The sequence below is a fragment of the Buteo buteo genome, chromosome 5 (genome assembly GCF_964188355.1).
Source record: "Buteo buteo chromosome 5, bButBut1.hap1.1, whole genome shotgun sequence".
In the NCBI taxonomy this organism is placed as follows: domain Eukaryota; kingdom Metazoa; phylum Chordata; class Aves; order Accipitriformes; family Accipitridae; genus Buteo; species Buteo buteo.
Genome location: NC_134175.1, coordinates 53883217 through 53903088, shown reverse-complemented (window position 1 = coordinate 53903088; position 19872 = coordinate 53883217). Strand labels below are relative to the sequence as shown.

Genomic DNA, 19872 nt, shown 5'->3' with positions numbered 1-19872 from the left:
CAACGAGCGAGATCTTTACCAAACGACCAGTCCAGGTACATTGAAATGTGTGTGTTAAAACATGTTCTCCCGGTTGTCCTTTTGGGCATGGCAGAGCACCTAGAAGGACGCGCGACAGACGGACGGACGGACGGGGTTCCTGGCGCTGTGGGAGGAGCAGCCAGTGGCTCTCCCGTGCCGGTGCCATCACCGGGCACGAGCTGACTGGCGGAGCAGGGAGCGAGAGGGAAGGCAGCTCCTCCCCAGTGACCTGACGCAGCGAGGGACTGGGCAAGTAGGAGGAAAATGAACTTACTGTGTCAGAAATACGATTAAAATCAGACATGCAAAATAAGCAGGCCCCCTCACCCTGTGCTAGAGGTTAAATTTTACTTATCGCCCCGTCCCACCATGCTCATTGTTTTACTTACCCTGAGTTTCTGCCAAGATCGCGATGTGATCTATAGTGCTCTACAGTCCCAAAATGCACTTGTTTCCAGCATAACAGGAGACAGAGGTTTCTTTTTTTTAAATGACACTCATTTTAAAACCTCATTCTGCTTCTTTCACAATCTCTTATTAAAAAGCTGTTATCTTTTATGTGGGTGGGCGCTCCCGGCCGCAGCCGGACACCCGTCCCTGCGCCGCCTCCACCACCATTTATAGAGGCAGAGCCATTATAAAAGGCATGCGGATCAGTTCTGAATTAATCTGTTGTGACAGCACATACCAGACTGCGCTGAACTTCCACAAGGTTGGCAGACACAAAACCTAACAGCCCTCGCCCCACGGTGCTGGCTGCCCCCCTTCCTCCCCTGCCTGTGCCCCGTGCTGCCCGCACCTCTGCCAGCCTTTTCTCTGGGAGCTGGGTGTCCAAGGCACGTGTAGCAATACTTTGTAAAGGTGCATAAAAGGTCTTCACTGAGAAAAATGAATGTAACTTCTACAGTTTTATTACTTCTCTGCTTTGATAGCAGTAGCCCCACTTTTCCCTTGCAAAGGTTCAAATGCCAACTAGGGTTAATTGTGACGAACTCTGGTTCCTTTGCACAGTTTTTGTCCAGCTGACTCAACAGAAAACGACAGCGTGTTTCAGACGAGTCCCATCGTGATGTCCAGCCTTCCTCGGACACAAATGCATGGCATTTACATTGCTCTTTGCTCCCAAACCTGCTTTGCTGGGTAAGCCATTGCTCCCTACCAAAACGCAAGCGCTCTGTCGAGGGCATTGCTCTGCCCTTGCTCTGCGGTGTTTTCAGCTCCTACTCTCAGTCTGTGGCCTTCAGTTCTTGCTTCCCTGCCTGTGGCTGGAAAGTCACACACTGACACCATTATCCAAAGAAAGCATTCTTTTCCCGTCTTTGCCAAAAGGTAATCTGAGCAATGCAAGGGATGCCGAGCAAGTCGAAGAACGAACAAGTTGAATTCAGGCAAGTGTCTGAAGCAAGTAGTGCTGTAAGGACAAATTATTGCAGAGAGAAGCAGCTGTTCATGAGAATTGTTGTGTGCGGGAACGGAAAAATTAAGTAGATTTCTTTAATTGCCAAACCTAATTCTTAACTCTCCTATGAGCACAACACATACCGAGCGCCCTGGTGATCTGCTAGAAGAGATTTATGTAATGCGCACCTAAACCACGGGTCACGTGGCTGGCTTTCCGCTCTCGTACTTTTTGATCGCGGAGGAGCCAGTGTGTTTTAGTTTCCTCAGCCATGCCGCAGCGTTTAGCAACACCCTTTTAAATGCCCTTCCACCGACATGGCTCTGAGAAGGCTCATTCAGCAGAACCACAACGCCAACTTCTTAGGCTTCGGTGCCGGCCCTTCCGAGGGGGAGCAGGCTCTGCCGATGGACAGCAGGAGGATCCAGCACCTGGCCAACACGGTGGGGACGCTGCCCCGCGGGCGCAAGCAGGTACGGGGTAGCTCCTGCGCTCCGGGAGGCTGACGGCTCCTTTCTGCCCGGAGAGCCGCTCGCTGCCCGCGGTTGCAGGGGCGAGCAGAAACAGCCGAGTTTCTGCAAGCGACCGCCCTGGTTCGCTGCGGCTCCTGATTTCAGGGTGGTGGAAGGATTGCTGCCGGGCGCCCTTAGCCTAGGCGGTTTGGGGATTGCAAGGAAATCTTCGCAGCACCGGCAGCGTGGGAAGCTCCCGAGAGGAGCGAGCAAAGAGGCGTTCAGCCTGTAGGGGCTTGGGCACGTGAAGTGCTTTTGCAGCCGAGATCCTGCCCCAGCTGCGTTTCTTCTCCATTTACAGCAGTGCTGCGAGTCGAAAGAGGCTCTTGCTGTCTGGGTGTTCCTTTAAACTTGCATTTACTTCAGTATAGCAGCCTGGCTGGACTGGCCTTTGTTCTGCAATGCTGACAGAAAGCACCTACCATGAGTTATTTCCATCCGGATTTTGGAGTATTTTGCTACAAGGGCTGGGGCTGGTTGGGCTGTCTCTCTGGCCTGGGCTTTCCCCCCAGCACGGCTCAGAACAGCACATTTCTGCTGTTTGCAACTGGATTCCCACGAAACTCTCTCTTGCTGTTGCTGTAAATTGCCCCCTGAGCGATTCCAGCCTTGGTCTATTTGTCTAGTATGAAGAAGCCTGAATAGAAAATGTTTGAGACACATTATATTCTGAAATTATCATCAGAAAACTGGTACGTAATATCTGCACACTTAAGGCTTGGCTTTGTTCAGTAACGGAAACGCACTTAATCCTTTTCTTTGTACAAGTGTGGGGAGATAAAGGAAAGCCAGAGCCAGACTAATCTGGGGGACGCTGCTGCTGGGTGGCATCCAGCTCCCGCGGCTGTGGTGGAGCAGCCCTTTGTGTGGGAATTGCTGCCGGCGCAGGGGGAGGCTGATGGTAATGGCTGCGACGTGGCCGTATCTGCTCAAGATGAATTACAACGCGGGCATCAGACCTGAGGACCGCTCTGCACAGACCGTACCTAATGGTTGCGTGCCGCAGGTGTACGCCTGCCATTAGCTCTTTCACCTGGTGTGGGGTTTATTGTTATACGTGTGGTCTCTCCCTCCTCTCCCCAGGTACACGCATGTTTATAAAGTAGGGTGTTTCTGTTAGTGGTCACGCTGTGGCATCATTTTGTACTGCTGAAGCCCGAGGCATTTGGCTATACTGACTCCAAACTTTTCAGTGATAATGTAATTCCTTATTCGTGGTTCATTTTTATGGGAAGAATCAATGTTTAACACTGATCCTGGCTTTTTCCAGAGACGTCTTCAGGCACAAGTCTACCTAGCCTGAAGCAGGGATCCTGGATGCTCGTTGCCACGATCATGCATCGGCTCAGAAATGCTATGCAGCCACCACAAGAAACTGCAGGGATAGCTGCCTGCAGTTACCTTAATTTATCTGTGCTTTCTGCCTTTTCCGACAGGTGTTAAGTTTATAAATGCCCACAGACTTTTAGGGGAAATGTACAAAAGAAAGGTGAGGTCTTAGCGTAGCAGAGATGTGATTTGGGCACTATATAGATGATAGTTACAGTGTTAATGGGTAATTTTGAAGGATCCCCACTGTTGCAGAGATGCCCTGGCGCTGTGTGCCCACCAGCCCCTCGTCCTCCCACAAGAGCAGAAGTGCCTGTGGACCCCCGAGGACGGAGCAGCCCGGCCGCAGCCCGTGGGACGGGGCGGCCGCACGCCGAGCCATGGCCCTGCCTGGCCCCCGACTCCCCACAGTGCACCGCGATCGAGCAAGGCGACCCCCAAAGAAGGAATATTCCTTCTCTTATTTGAAAACACAGGGCTGCCACATACGTTTGTTTTTTGTTTTTTTTTTTTTTAATTATGCAAAATAAGACAAGAGGATTGTGGACATTGCAAGGACCAGTGGGAGGTCCATTTCTGATGTCCTGTTGGATGCAGGGGTTTTTCTGAGCAGTCATGCCTCTTGTCTTTCTCATTTCTACTGTCCTCAGAGATTACACCTCCAGCAGCTTGGGGAAGAGTTCCCTGCCCCAAGCACTTTTGCTATCAGAAAATTTTCCTCGAGATTCAACTTGTATTTTTCCACTCATTCTCAGTTTTTTTTCACAGCAACATCTATCACCCTAAATAGCATCCTCCTGCCACAGGGTCTTCTGACAGGTATTGCTACAGGGGTCTCCCAGCCAAGTTACTTCTGGTTCCAGACCTCTCTCCCTCTCCGAAGCAGGTGTTTGTGAGTTTATGAAAGCTAATTGTGAAGATGTCAAATTATCACACATGCACAAAAAAAGCCTTGTTTTGCTTCATTTTTTATTGGCTGGTGGTAACTCAGCTCTCGATTTTAACTTACTGCAGGGAAGATTGGGTAGCTAGCGGGTGGCCAATTTTTTCTAATAAACTTGGAACAGGTACTGCATTACTGTCTCCCAGCGAGGATGCCCAGACATTTTTCTGGAGGTAAACAACTGAAACAATATTCTGATGTTCTAAGAGTACCCATTTTTTTATTTTTTTTTTAATTTTGGAAATACTCAATTTTATATTTAAAAGGTTTGGAAAAATGAAAAAGCTGAGCTATAACCGGTTTCCTGGGGCTTAATTTCCAACATAATAAAAATAAACATGAATTCCTTCAACAACTGCCTCTTGCAGGTTAATGCAATCCTTCACACCAGAATGCGTCGCAGTTGGTACTTGGTCTTGCAGCAATGCCAGTTAAACATTCTCCACGGGCGTTGATATCCGACCTGTTACTGTGTAGAATTACTCTCTAACTCACTTGGAAAGGAACCGTAGGGTGGAGGAAGACTTCTTGGGCCAGAGGGAGCACCTTTTCCAAGCTTTGCAGGGAGCGCTCAGCACGCCTGGAGGTCATTGCTGTTGGCTGCTGACCCTCTGCCCGTGCCCGGCTGAGCTCGCCATCAGCATCTAATAGGTGGCTTCGAACATGATGATGCCTTGTCTTGCGTTCTGGACCTAGCTGCTCTTCCTCCTGATCTGAAAGTTTAAGTTCTCGTTTCACTGAGGGAGAGGCTGCATTGATGCAAGCTGGTGGTGGGATGCCACCAGCTAGTTTTAGTTTTTCTCTAAACTGTAGATTTTAGCCGTGTGCCTCAAAGAACCATGAACTTACTGACCCTTTTCCACTCCCATTTCTGGTTACAGATTGCCTTAGCCAGATCCAGCTCCTTGGGCGACTCCTCCAGGCCCCAAAGGTATGAAGATACTCTTCTACAATCACTGTTATTTACTTATTCTGCATGAAACGTGTGTCCTGGGAATCTTCCCATTTAGCAGCCCTAGTAGGACAAAGGTGCAAGGCAGAGAGTGGTACCCAGCACCTGGGATGTGTGGGTGAAATTGTGACATTTAGTTTAAGGAAAGAACAAGCACTACCGCTGCAACGTCTGTGGGAAGGCTTGCTGACACCCTGCTAGCACAGGGAGGGGCAATGATGGGGACACGATTGTTTTGGTTAGAAATAGAGTGCACGAAGCGTGGCAGCCCAGCATTCATGAAGCATTCTGTGTATTCTTGTTACAGACACCTTGTTGCTATATTAAAAGAAGATAAAGAGACGTTTGGGTTTGAAATTCAGGTAAGACTTAAATGACAAGTCGATTGATTTAAAAATAAAATATGGTGCAAACTCTTAAGTGTCTTATCCTCAAATTTAGGTTAAGACAGCATAGAGCAGAGAATGGTATCTGTCAGTTCCTCATGAAATTTGAAGAGCTTACAGTAATGATACAGAACTAGGATGCATTTCCAAGGATTTTTTTCGTAGCGAAGGTCACAGATGAGAATTTCCGGCCTTCTCACAGGTCAGACCATTGAATGTAGGAGAAATCTCATCCAAATCCAAATATGAGGCAATGGCAATGCCTTTTTACCTCCATAAGTGAATAATTTTGGGGAGAATTGCACATGAGAATGTTTTCATATAAAAAGAGAGAGATCAAAAAACTCTCTCTCAAAAAAATGCCTTATACTAGCATTTTACTATGTCCTTTAACATATACAGAGACATATGTATTTTTGAAGAGGATATACAGTATTGGCATGTTTTTTTAATAAATAACTGCTGAGCTTGACTTTTTGGGGGCTAAATCATATAGGAAGAAATTCTGTTAGATGTAGAAGTCAGTAAATCATCACATAGGAAAACCAGAATCTTATCAGGAGTACCACTAATAGGGGATTTTTGTTCTGTAGATTTTTGTGAGAAAGGTAACTCTTAGATCAGTAGGCCTGCTAAAATCCTGGTTATAAATAAAAAATAATCCCAGGAATAAAAGGATGTAGTTTTGGGAACAGCGGGTTGTGGCAATACCGCAGAGCTCTGCCTGCCGGCGGGACCTGCAGGCAGGAGCCTGTTTTGTGAGCCTGTGCCGGCGAGACCCTCCCACGTCACCCCTCTGTTTCAATTCCTGCAGCGGCAGGGCATCTTCAAAGTGCTTGTCTCTATCTGTGCACAAAGGGAAAGTACTATTTTCAGTGAAATTCCTGTGTTAGGAAAAGCTTAACTTTTTCAAATTTGGATCTGTGGCTAATGAGCGGGTAAGCGTTCAGCTCGTGAACAGGGGAGAGCTTTCAGTAGGAAGGATAATTGAGTCAATTATTGGGCTTTTGTATAAATTGTCAGGGCAGATTTTCATTATATGTGACATTCTGATTGAAAATAATTGTTCTTGGCACATTTTCTTCCTGAACGTACATTCAGCGTAAGCACTTCACTAGAAAGTCTGGGCTGTGGAAAGGCAGCATCTGTCTGATACTAAGAACAAGCCATTATTTAGAAGCTGTAATTTCACTACTACAAGTTAAATTTAGGCAAACCAGAATAAGATGATGTGAAACTCTAGGTCTACCATCTGCAGGGAGCTCATGAGAACTGCAGTGATGGCCGAACGCCAGAGCTTCTCGCATGTTACCGCTTCTCCTACTTCTACACTGGCGGACCAGAGCCCAGGGGTGAGAGGGACGCCGTGCGGCTCCCAAAGTGCTGAGGTGTTTGCAGAGCAGACGCTCTGGGAGCATGTCTCTCCTCTCACTGCAGCCACCTCAAAGTGAGGTGGCTTTTTTTGGAGGTCCCCTCCAAAACCATGGCCCTGCCATCTTCTGCAGTCTGTGAGGACAAGGGACACGAGAGGCAAGTCCACCCTCCTGGTTGGAGTGCTTCTCTTGGGGCCGCCCATCACACCCGGGACATGTCCGTCTCTCCCAGTGGCTCTGGTGGGGATGTCGAGACACCTCGGTCCAGATGGCTCCGGTTAGGTGTGACGAATCCCATCCTGCTTGAGCTTGTATTGCTCAAGTTGACCCAATCTTTCAGGTTGGTAGGTGAGACATACCACACTGAAACAGGTCAAAAAAAAAAAAAGAGGAGAGCGTGACCTGCAGTGGCATGTCCTCCAAGACCCTCATGTTTCACTTGGCGCTCTTAGTTTAGCCCAAATTTTTACTGTTGTTCTAAGGGCTGAAATCACCACGTTGGTGTGATTTGACCAGATAAGCTCTGAACTCACCTGGTCTTCATCCCTACTTGTTCCATGCTGACTGAGAAATTTGGGAATCTAACATGAGTTCTTATATCTGGGTTAGATGTGGCTGTCATAGGTTTTCAGGAAGTTCCGCTTCAGTCTTAAATTTTGGTAGGAAGATGTGGCTGAATACTGATATTTGCATGTAACCAAGAAGACATTTCCTGTCATTGCAAGATCTCGTCAGGTTGCATCACTTACTTTTGCATTTTTCCAAACACATGTCAGCACTGATAATCACATAATGCATTTATACTTAGAATTACTTAATGTATATTTAAATGTATAATAAAAAGCACTTTTGAGGGCACGTGGGGACATGTGTGGATAATGACTTTAAGAGGCCAAAAGAGCGAAAGTAGGTTCAAGTCTTGTTGCTTTTCAGTTCTTATTGCGAACCGATCTATCTGGCAGCACCAGCTGACTTCACGCGGCATTCACAATGAGTAAGAGTCAATCAATCGAAAAGCCCAAGTCACACCCTGCCATGCTGTGACTGGGAACATGAAATACTCTTCGAGAAAGCAATCCGCATCCCTGCTAACAGATATTCTTGACTCAAGTTCCCGAGTTTTTGATCATAAATAACCAACTTGCTTTAAAGTTAGTTTTTTGCAAAAACAAGGTACAGGCATCTGTCAGATGTCTGCTGTTCTTTGCCGTAAGAATGCAATTTCTAATTGTTAGGTTATAACATTTTGGTGTTCTCACTTGCATGATAATATACCCTACTCATCACAGCCTTCTTATTTAAAAAATGTGTAAAAAGACTATTAATTTTTAAATTGTTTTCATGGCCTTACTATTGGTAACACTGTCACTTTGGTATTAACAGACTATTAGATTTCCGCACCAAAATGATAACTCCCTGGAGGTGTGCACTTGTGTCTGCAAAATTCAAGAAGAAAGTCCTGCCCATCTTTCCGGCCTTCAAACTGGTAACTGTTCATGCTTTTTCCTGCTGTGGGTGGCCTTGTCTTGCTTTTCTCCCAATTACTTTTATTGCAGACCGTGCGGAAGGCGTGCCTGTGCTGCAGATGCTAATTTTCGCCTCTGTGTATCTCTAACAGGCGATATCCTCGCCAGTATCAACGGCGTGAACACGGACGGTTTTAATCACAAGCAAATAGTAGACTTGATAAAGTCTTCAGGGAACTACTTAAGGTAGGCGTCCCTCCTTCAGGTGGTTCTCAGCTTAATAGCCTCTCCCGCTGGAAGCCAAGAAAGTTTCTCGCGCTACCCTGCCGCCCTGCGCTGTCCCAGGGGCAGAAATCCCGTGGGTTTGGTTGTGGAGACCCGCGCTCTCACTGCCGGCGAGGGCTTCGGAGGGAGACAGGAGCTCCGGGAAGGTGTCCCGGTGCTGTTACCCCGCTCCTTTCTCTCCTGCCCCGCGTTTGCTCGTCTCGCACCAGCACCGCTGCCGCGGAGGAGAGGGTTCGGCCGGGCGGGGGGTCCCCGTCCCCGCTGCCCCGGGACCCCGCGGCACCATGCGCCGCAGCGCGGTGCGACCCGCTGCCGTGAGCTGCGGTGTGGGGTCCGGCAGCCCCCGCCAGCGCTCGGTGCTCCTCGCCGCTTCGGTGCCAGCATCCCCTTCTTCGCAGGTTAGAGATTGTCAACGGGGCCATGTTTCTGCGGAAAATGGAGCTCGAGACCAAGCTGCAGTTACTGAAGGTAATAGAATTAATTAGTTAAGCCGTTGTCGGACGCGGAGGGCTGTTGTGGATTCATTGCTAATGGGGGCAGGTGGGAGTCCGTGGGGCTGGGTGTTCTGGCGGGGGGCACATACCCGTGTGTGCCCTGCCACCAGCACCCCCAACTGTGGTCCCTGTAGTATTTTTTGTATAATTTTATTGTAGTATTTTCCCCATATTTTTTGGTAATGTTTTCCCCCACAGTAATTTCTGTAACTCTCTAAATATCTCAATTTCTGTCTGTGTTGAGGCTGTGCCCAGCTGGTAGGCAGTCCTCCCCTGTAAAAACAGAACAGCGCATTTTAACGTACTCTGTATTTAGCAAAAAGGGAAGGCAGGCTTTCACAAGCAGAGCTCAGGCTCTTTAGGGCCACCACGCTGACGGCACCTCCGACTTGTAGAACTTTGTTCTCCCAGCTGAGTCCGAGGCAGCTGGGCTGGCAGCAGGTTTTTAGGTGCCGGCACCCCAGTGTGCTTCTCCACTCGCCCCGCTGCAGCTGCAGTGCTGCAAGCGCTGCAAGGGCCAGGGCTTTCCAAAGCTGGGACTCAGTCGACCTGAGTGAGGGGTTTTTCCTTATGGCAACTCTATGCCAAAACCCTCTGCACAGGAGTACGATACTTCAAAAAGTGCATTAAAAATTCATCTGGCTAGAATAAACCTCACGCCAAATGGGTTAGGCTTGCCAGAGCTAAGCAGCAGGGACAGGGTTTGCCATATGTGCCATTGCCTATAAAATACAAGTCCTGCCACGGGGGCCATTTCATGTTTAGTATTTAGCATGTTTAAAACAATGTTTATTTAATTTGGTTTGCGCTGCATTTATGAGAGTACAGCACAGGGCACTGTAATTTGCTGCATGACACTGATGCTGTCGATGATGTTAACGGTACCCGTGGGGGCTGGACGGAGAGGAAAGGAGGGGTTCCTCCCAACCTCCGCTGGTCTGCGGCTGGGGGGGTGCTGAGGGCAGTGCCTGCCTGTACGGGAGTTATCTTGGTCACCATCCCTTCAGCCTAGAAGATGGGCAGGGGTGAGGAGACCAGGGTGAGAACTCCATGAGCTCAGTTTCCCTCCAAGGCTCGCTAAACTGACGGGAGCTACGGAGGATGCTTTTGGACATAGCTGGGATGGTTTTAGGCATCGCTCCCCCGCAGCCAGCTGCTATTTTCTCTCTGAAGGAGGTAAAACTGACCAAGGGAATGTGAGGGGCTCTCGGCTCTTGGCTGGTGGGAACAGCCGGGGGAGCCGAGCCTGGAGGCAGCGCTGGTGTTCCCTGAGGGGCTGGGACAAACCCCTGCATGGTCCAGAGTGGTCCAGCGGGGTGGGAGGCGTGGGGAGACCGATGCGAGTGCAGGGGCCACGCCGGCCTCACGTGGAGCTGTGCGGGACCACGTCCCTGGTGCCCGAGGCTGGCGGGAGCTGGGGTGGTGGTTTGGGATGCTGAGACCGCCTGGCTAGTCCAGACATGGCGAGAAACGAGCCAGGCCCCAGAGCCGGAGAGTTCGTTGTGTTAATGAGCACAAAGCAGCAGGATGCTTCCATCCCGGCCACAGTCAGTGCTCTACGGCAAGCCGTTCACTCTGGTCCCTGAGAAATCTGGATGAAATAAGTGGTAAAGTCATCAGAAATGGGCCATCTCCCCCACCCCTTTCCAGGGAAATTATAAAGCCAGAATCTCAAAATCTGCTGTGAAAGGTTCAGTTTCAAGAGCAGAATTTTTAGATAACAGCTGTTTCCCAGAAGTACCAAACCCCTGCAACGAGCGTCATTACATTGTAAAATATGGGTGTGTGCCTGGCCCTGCGCTCTCATGTCAGTGTGGCTGCAGTGGAAAGAACCTAATTCTGTTTATAACTCTGATGCCTTACTGAAGGGTGTGCTCGGTCGCTGCAAAACCCTGTAACCACAGTGAGACAGCAACATGCCTGCGAGTGCTAAACATCACAGGTTTGGCCGTGCAGTTGCACAAGCATGTCCTGCCCTCGGGATGCAGCAGCCAGCAGCGCAGCCCATGTGAGGCACTGCAGCGGGGACACGCACCCCGCTGCGCCCACCGCCGCCGTGCCGGTGGAACGGGCATCCAGCTGTGAGCGGATACCTGCCACGTCCATCAGTTATCCCGACAGTCCCGCTGCTATTACAGTTTAATCTGATGGGAGAAACCAGGACTAGGAGGTGGTTGCTCTTTCTGTTGGGTCTGGATGGGGAAAGCCTTCGGGCAACTCCCCAGCACCTCTTGCATACAATTTCCTAGGTTTAGCTGAATTATAAACTTCTAAAAACCACCCTATTCAACATTGCATAGACAACATTGTAAGAGCAGACTTCTCCGGACTAATTCTCCTTAAAAGCTGTCATTGCTCCCATTTTGCAGGTGAGCCTGTTCTAGAGTTGTAGGAATGGCAGCTGGGGGGAAGCTGGAGCCCCCCGTACCTCTGACTTGGCGAAGGCTGCCCAGTGCCTGCCAGACCTGATGCACCAGTGCTCTGTCTGCCACATCGTGTCCAAATCTGCTAGGAAGTGATTCAGTGAGAAGAGCAGCTGGGAAAAGGCTTGTTTCCCGGTGCCCTTGTAAATCTCCCCTGCTCAGTGCATTGAGGGACCCCCAGGAAAAGCCTCCGTGCCACCCCCTCCTCCTGCTGCTGGGGGGCTGCCTGGCCTCCGTGGGGTGCCGGGGGCTTGCCGTGCCGGTGCTGCCCGCAGGGATCCCGGTGCCTCACCACCCTGCAGCCGGGCCGTGGCTTTCATTTGGTATTTCATTTTGTGGCTGACTTTTCCGAAATGTCGAAAAGAGGAAAAACGTGAATGCAATAACAGGATTGCCCACGTAAGCTTAGTCTGGTCAGTCTGGGTGCAGAAGTGTGTGATTTGCCAGCCTGCCCGGCTGCGCGTCTGAGGTGCACCGCGTTCATGCAGATTACTGGGAAGTGCCTGCTGCAACTATCTCCAGGCAGAGGCTCACCTGTTTTGTTTTGGGTTTTTTGACTCAACTATGCAATAGTTTGGTTTCACACCACAAGCTGACCTGCACCAGAGGGAAAGAAAACTGTAGCTCAGTGTTGGATGGTGTGTAGCACTTAGAGGTTGTAAGGATGCACAGGGCAGCGTGTTCTTAACACGGCGTCCGGGATGGTTAGCTGTGCCATCCCCATGCCGTGCTGCCGGACGGTGCTTCCCGGCTGGTGGGCTCCGGAGGTGCGGAGGGCTGAGGAGGGCAGCCTGCGGGCTGCTGAGGAGAGCTGGCATCGTCGTTGCTGGCTGAAGGCAGGCAGCACGCTCTCCAGATGTCAGGCTGCTGCTTTTCAAATCAGACGCGTACAGTACCCCAGCTGAAGCACCCAGGGCATGAGTGGACTTGTGCTTGCCGGAAGAAATTTGCTAAACTCCGGGAAAAGTGTCTCAGCAAAAAGAGGGACGTACAAGTGCTTCCTGTAGGTGACCTGTACTTTCTAGATAGACTGTTTTCTTGACAAGTGTTCTGTGCTTCTGCGAAAGTGTATGAGTGACAGAGCCCTCTTTCTCCTCCACAGCAAACTCTGCAGCAGAAATGGGTGGAGTTGCGCTCTCTGCTCTTACAGGAACAGCGCTTGCTGCACGGTACGTCCTCGTTTCCGGGTAGGAAACCGCAGTGCTGCTGAGTCCTTCTGCGGAAACGCTGTCTGATCAGAAAAAAGCAATTCTTTAATCTGATTTTTATTTGCTTTCTTTTTCTCCTGTTAATGAAGGCGTGGGGCTGGCCCTGGGAAAGATTTTTTCCTGGGAGTGATGAATTTGGCTGCTGCTTGACCAATGCAGACCAAGGGCTCTTTTGCATGAGTACTAGGAAAGGAGCTGATGTGGGTTGCAAAGCTTTTTTCCATTCTTGTTTTGGACTTATCAGGGGAGAGTTTTGTTTGGTTGTTTTTTTTAGTGGGTCGCCCGGGGAGCAGCTTTGATTCTGCATGTGGGGGAAGGCAGGGGCAGAGAGCACCCCGAACCGGGAGACAGCTGCCCCCGAGGGGAAGGGGCTGCTCCCTGCCCTGAGATGCCAGGGGTGTCCTGCCCTCCAGCCTTGAGCCGACGCCGGTAAATAATGCTCCCCTTTGGTTTCTGCTTGCAGGGGAGGTGAACGACAACGCTCTGCTGGACGTGCTGGAGCTGGAAGAGTCCAGCTTGCCTGGTGGCTGCAGCACGCCGGGACCCCTCTTCCCGATAAATCCTCGCTTCTCCAGCGAGAGCAGCTCCCGCAGCCGGCTGAGCTCGATGACCGTGGACAGCGAGGACAGCTTCTACCAGAGCGGAGCCTTCGAGGATTCGGCTGCAGAGAGCCTGAGCCGCCAGTCGAGCGTGGATGATGACTGCTTCTTCCCCAGGGACGGGGACGGCGCTGCCGGGAGGTCCTCCCTGCGGAGGAACCGCAGCATCAGCCTGGCCAGCAGCGGGTCCATGTCCCCGCTCTGGGAGGGGACCAGCTTCACCAGTAGTTTTGGGACCCTCCCGCGGAAAAGCAGGAGATCCAGTGTCCGAAAGCATCTTTTGAAATTCATTCCAGGCCTTCACCGGGCGGTGGAAGAGGAAGAAAGTCGGGTCTGATGTCGCACGTGTCACCCCTGATGTCTGGGGCTCTGCCCGCGGGACAGCTGCGTGGCCTGGGACCGGGGGCAGCAGCTCACCCAGAAGGTTGCAATGAGCGAAGCGTGGTGGCACTGCACGGCCGTCCTCCGGACAACAGTACTGATGCTATTTAAAAAGCTCTGGGCTTTTTAATTATTTCAATTTTTAATCAGAGCACACGGTGGACCTCTTTATTAATGTGAAAAGTGACTAACTCTGAAATGTGAAGAACCTTTGCAGAACTTCCTCAGCATACTTTAGTGTTAATAACAGTTTTTAATTGAATGCAGAAGTGATAGCTATTTATTTCCTGTTACCGAAGTCATAGTCTTCCAAAGAAGGTCTTTAATAAAGCAAGTGCTTCTACTAAAACCAGTGACAGAGTCCCGTTAGAAAGAAGATGGAGCCCAGAGCGTATGACAGAGAGAGACCCTGGGCAGTAGCGTTTTGAAACGAAGGGCAGAGATTTACCTGTGGTTTGTGGTGGGTGATTTACATGGGTATGCTGGAGTGGGCCAGGAGCACACTTGCCAACTCCCCCGGCTCGTGCGTGGCCGTGGTCAGGATCCGTGCCGGCCGTTTCACTGCGTGGCTGCCTGCGCCGGTTCCCGCTGCCGGTGCAATGCCCTGAGCCGCTGCTGCTGCTCGAGGATGTGCACGCTCGATATGTGTGTCTGAAAAAGAAAGGGTGAACTCCACAATCCACTTCCCAGTCTCCAAAGCAGGGATCGGTTCCCCTGGTGAGTCGTGATGACAGCATCGATAGACAGATTTACAAAGAAAACGCCGGCTGCCATCACTTTCGCATCTCTTAGCAGTCATTGTATAAACCCTGCAATAACCTGGTTTATCAGTTGTGACCTGACCAGCTGCAATCTCTGCCACTAGCCGATATCCCATGTCCTGCCAAATCTGCCCTATTCCAGGGGATTTGGAGTAGAACGGACCCTCCTGAGCACGCGCGCAGCCTCAGGCTCTTCTGCTGTGCCAGCGCACGGGAAGCCGCGGGCGTCCGTGCGCTCCTGCCCCGAGCAGCTCTGTGCATCCGGAGCAGGGTGCGCCGGTCACCGTGCACCCGTGTGGGCTCCTGTGTCAAACGCAGGAGGAGCACGATGGAGACCACCGGCAGCTTTTCTCTGCGGTGCCTGCCAGCCTTGCTAGAAACAGGGTTTTCTGCACGGTGTCACCTCGGCAAGAGTCACCGGAGTGCGAGGGTCTCACCGCACCCCCGGAATTTTAACAGGTTTGAGAAAATACTCGTCCTCTTACTATGATGTAACTATATAGCTCAGATCGATTTGACCTCTTTAAGGCGAGAGGAGTAAAGGCAGAGGATTGTCCTGCCGGGACGAGCAGGATTGTTCTGCGCCGGGGAGCGGTGGCAGGTCGCGCTCTGGGGACCTCCGAGGAGGGCTGTGCCTGGGACCCGGTCCCTCTGCGGTCCTGGGGGCGGCAGGACATGCCCCTTGGGCTGGTGTTCCCACAGCTCGCTGGCAGGAAGATCATCAACTGCTTGCATTTCTTCAGGAGCAGAGACTTCAGGCAGTAAGATTAACTTGATAGCTTATACAAAGTGATTTAATAAATATTGGTGTAGATGTGATGAAAAAGAGAAATTCTATTTCCCTCTCAGGCAACACAGAAATAGGCTGTTTGTTTAGCCCAAGCAACCCGATTATGCTTTTCAAATACAACTGGAAGAAATTTAAATATAATTTAAATACCTTGTGTGACTCATTTGTCTTTTGACTAAGCAGACCATGCGGTTGTTTACCATTCAGATAGTGCTGTGGCAGGATTTCCTGGTCTTTTCAGAAACCTCAGGCTAAACCCAATGGCTTCCCTCTGAGATGAACCCCAAATAAAAACAACCTGTTCCCAATACTCCTCTAATTAATGAACGTTGCTAAGCCAGCAGAATCTGTACTGGCGTCTGTAATTTCTCTTAAAAGGATTAAGTAGATGGTAATATGGCAAGGCTCTGGGAGAGCTGGAGGGCAATCAGGAGAGCAGCTCACGAGGTTTTCTGCGTACAGGAATGACGTTCTGTCCACGCTGCTGAGCCGAACGCCTGCAGTTCAGCCCGTGGGGGTCTCTGCCGTCAGCTCCTGCCCCAGCCCCTGGGCGCGGAGGTGGGCTTTGGTCTGACACCTGCACGGAGCCAAAGCTGAGCTGTCACCCCAGGCTGGGGCAGCTCGGGTGCTGGTCTGGGCTCTGCAGCTCATTGCTAGACATCGAGTTTTTTGCCTGTGATTTGCTGTCTCAAGATAGGGTTTTACTTTTCTTTGCCAATAACACCAGCTGAAAGGAGAAAAAAAAAAAAGTAGAGGTTATTACTATTTGGATAAACTGTGGAGTTCAAGGCAGATATATGGGTGTCTGAAAGCAACTGTGGGCATGATAACCAGAAAATCTGGTGAAGGTTGTCATGGTGCCCCAAAGAGACCAAACAGCTCCAGCACTTCAAAAGGGACCTTAAACTCAGTCACAGGTTGCAGTTAGGACCCTTGGCTCCAGCTGCCAGACTGACAACCGAGGGAAGAGCGGTGTCCATCACCAGCTCGCTTGCAGAAGCATGCGGATGTTTCCACCCAGTCTAAGTCTGGCATGTTGCTGGACGTGGCTGTGGGTGGCCGGCGGTGCCTTCCCCCTCAGGAGTGGGAGCACTCCTCTCTCTTCCTGGCCAAGGAGTATTTGGACCCACAACTGTGGCATGCATTTGTGTCAGAAGACAAAATATTCCTACCCCGACGTGTCTGACCGGAGGGTTGAAGCTTTGCCCACCGGTGCTCCGGACTCTTTCACTTGGGTGAAAATCAGTGCATGCCCAAAGCCAGGCCAGAGCTCTTTGCCTTGGTGAGTGTGGGCTGACTGATTTGCAGAGACTGATAAAAACGTGTCAGCCTGACCAGGGCCTGCTCCGCTTCCCCCCCTACAGGTCCTGAATTAAAGTTTCCTTTTGCCTTAGTTGCAGCTGGTTTATAGAGATGCGGTGGCAGAGGTGGGACTGGACAGGGTGCCTTGGTCACAGCCTACAGCCTCCACCTGGTTTTATGAAGGGGGAAAAAATGGGTATGAACTCTACTCCCCAAGGCTGCGTCTCTGGTGGAAATTAGTGCAGCTTTATGGTCCAAAGCAGTGATTCCTTTTGGTACGGAAGTTAATTTGACATAACTTGGGAGACAGATGCTTGCTTTTAGCATGGAAAGGCTGAATGAGCCTGGACACCCAACAAGCTTAAGAAAGGCCAAATAAATGATGCTCTTCCAATGGCAGCGAGAGCATGATTTGGTTGCTACAAGACGACAACCTGAGATGTTCACGGCCACGATCAAAAACAGGATGTGGGTGACAGGCGGGCTCTGCGGGGCCGCTGCAGAGGGCGTTGAGATCAAGGGTGCCCCAGCCTTCCGAGGGGAGGGAGGAGGTTGCGGGCAAAGGAAAGAGCTCGGAGAGCAGAACGAGTGAGAAAGCTCTTTCAGCATGGCATTTCTCCTTGTGGAGAGCAATCTGGAAGGTTCCCTGCTCTGCCTCCCGGGAGTCGGGGTGGGAGAAGGCTGTGCGTACGGGCAACGCTGTGTGGTGATGCCGTGGTTCACGGGGCTGGGGCTCCGAGCGATGTGTGTGGAAGGTGCTCTGGACTGTCAGCAGAGGAGTTGTTCTCACTGGTTGTGGGGGCGTTGAACGGTTTGCTTGATTTCCTAACAGCCAAGGGATTACCTTTCCTCTTCTTATCCCATGTGGATAAAGGGGGCAAAGCGAGTTTACCGCAGAAGTGTGGCTGCTCTGGAGAATGCAATTCCTTTTTAAACTTAAAACTTAATTTGCTGAATGCTACTGACCCTGACCTTGTAAGGGTTCTTAACTGCTTAACTGGGTCTTGCCCAGTGCCCAGATCTAGGCAACCCCTCCCCGAATTCAAGACGCTGCATCAAATACGGGTAAGGCACCGTCATGGCACTCAGCCCCTGGGTTAGCAGCAAACAAGCAGAAAACCCACTTGAGGCGAGGGGAGTATTTGGGTCCTAAATCTTTCAGCTTGATTTAGTGCAGCACAGAGCGGGCTGAGGCTCCTCCAGCGCAAGAGCTGGCAAAACCTATTTGCTTTAGCAGCACGGCCTCACGGGGCTGGCTTTGCACCGGCAAAGGGGCAGGCGTGATGCGGGGGGATGCTCGGCTGCTCCTGGGATGCAGGCATGGTCCCTCTGCTAAGCGCCCTGCCGTTTTGCCAGCACTGATCGTCGGCATCGCAGCCATGTTTTCCAAGGGCCTAGATGTGCCTCTCCTGCTGCCCCAAGACTGATTCACCTCGTTCACGCTGGCTTGCAGCTCTCCAGCCAGACTTGCCCTTTTTTTTATGACCTTTGCAGTGTCTTGGGGGTTTTTTTGCTGGCCTCTCTTGGCCTATAATTTTGACTGTGGAAGTTTTTTTTCCACAAAACCATGAAACAGTTTGTGGCTTCTGCTGGGAACATTTCAAATCCAGTGGAAAATCGTTCTGGCTTCAAGGCTGTACTAGCCTGCAAAAACTCTCCCCTCGCAGATTAAAAGTCCAGCCCTGGAAGCTGCTGAAATGCATGAGGAGTTCCTGCGTTTCTCTGTCTGACCCGTGTTTCTGCATGTGCTGGGTTTTGCTCCATTTCAGTAGTGCTCAGAGCAGGCAGCTATCCTGTCAGTGACCACTTTTCTGCATGCTTTTCAGGGATGGCTGTGTTTCTGCAATTCTGCTCTGCCAATTTCTGCTTTTGTACCTAACATTTCCTTTCTCATGCAGCTTTTTTAGAATTTTTTTCTATGTAGCAGCTGGTTGCACCCAGCTTTCGTAGCTTTGAAAAGAAGATCACGAAACATAGTTGTCACGGGTGACTGAGTTTGTCCTGCCTGCCACTGCAAGGCAAAAGGGAAGTACACCTTATACATGTATAAAGCCAAGAATTTATTGCTATTGCTGCGCTCCCAGCACAGACCTTTTGTTTTGTTACAACAGTAACCTGCTTGTTACTGCTGTCTGCACAAAACTACAGTTGTGCCACACACAGATAAGCAAAAGTAAAGCAAACTCACCATAGGCACCCGGTCAGTCACAGAAATCCCTGTCGCAGCTAGACCAAGCCAGCAAAGCCCGGACAGAGCCCGTCCGACCAGCCCCAGCGCTGAGGCCTTGCAAACTTGGTGCAAAGCTGATGGTCTGTGACAAGGGACGGCAATGCTGGGCTGCTGCCATTAGCAATGCCAGGCTGCTGCAATTAGCAATGCGGGGCTGCACGGCTGGGAAATGCCTCGGTGGCACCCACGGGCAGGTGGGGACAGGAGCTTCTCCAGCGCAGACCGAAGCGTCCAGGAGAGCGGAGAGCAGGGCTATTCTGGCGATGCTCTGCTCGGGGAATGCTCCGCACCCTGAATTGTTTTTGTACAGTTTGGCTCTTTCAGTGCAGACTTTCTCTTTTTTTTAAATCTTAAAGAGGCAGAAATCACACCACCTCAGGTTTGTGCAAATGAAATGTTTTCCTAGCCTTGAGAGGTGGTTTTGCCCAGCTCTGTTTATAAATAGCTGCCTGCAGTGGGAGGAACCTGCAGCTACTTTTTCCTTTTCCCAAGTCCAGCTATGAACTCTGCCTGCTTAAAAATACGGCTGGGGAAGCTCCAGCATCCGAGCAGCTTCCAGGCTCTTAGCCACCGCAATGATCTGGGGGTGACGGGCGGCCCCTCAGCTCCTGGGGACGTCTGGGGAGAACAACCTGTGCGGGCAAATGCCTTCAAACAGGCAGGAGCTGCGCTCCCCTCATCAGTGAACCCTTTGGGCTCCTTGCGCAGTGTTTGCCAGGAAGAGCAGCAGCTGCCTATTTGTAACACTGTCAAAACTTGAATTACTCTGCGTGTGCCCATGGTTTGTGACTAGCATGCCCTTGCTGCATCACTCTGGCATGTATTCCTGTTTTCCAGAGGAAACACGCTGCTTCTCCCGCAGCTCCCGTCCGAAGCCAAGTGTGGCCAGCGGGAGCGTCGGGGCAGCATCCCGGCCCCGAGGACGTGTGAGGACTGGCTGGTGCCTGACATAGCTCTGCCGGGGGGGACGCCCATGTTTCTGCCTTTCCTTTCATTCCTCCGCTGGGTGAAAAGTTAA

The 19872-nt window shown here is 51.0% G+C and overlaps 1 protein-coding gene across 1 annotated transcript; it reads left to right on the top strand.

The window, feature by feature from the left end:
- Positions 1-1671: 1671 nt before the first annotated feature.
- On the top strand, positions 1672-15595 carry CYTIP (cytohesin 1 interacting protein). The gene is made up of 8 exons (XM_075029384.1): positions 1672-1893; positions 5086-5135; positions 5464-5518; positions 8299-8401; positions 8534-8627; positions 9065-9134; positions 12686-12752; positions 13255-15595. Exons 1-8 carry the CDS (start codon positions 1738-1740, stop codon positions 13725-13727), a joined length of 1068 nt encoding a protein of 355 aa, XP_074885485.1. The 5' UTR covers positions 1672-1737; the 3' UTR covers positions 13728-15595.
- The last annotated feature ends 4277 nt before the right edge of the window (positions 15596-19872 follow it).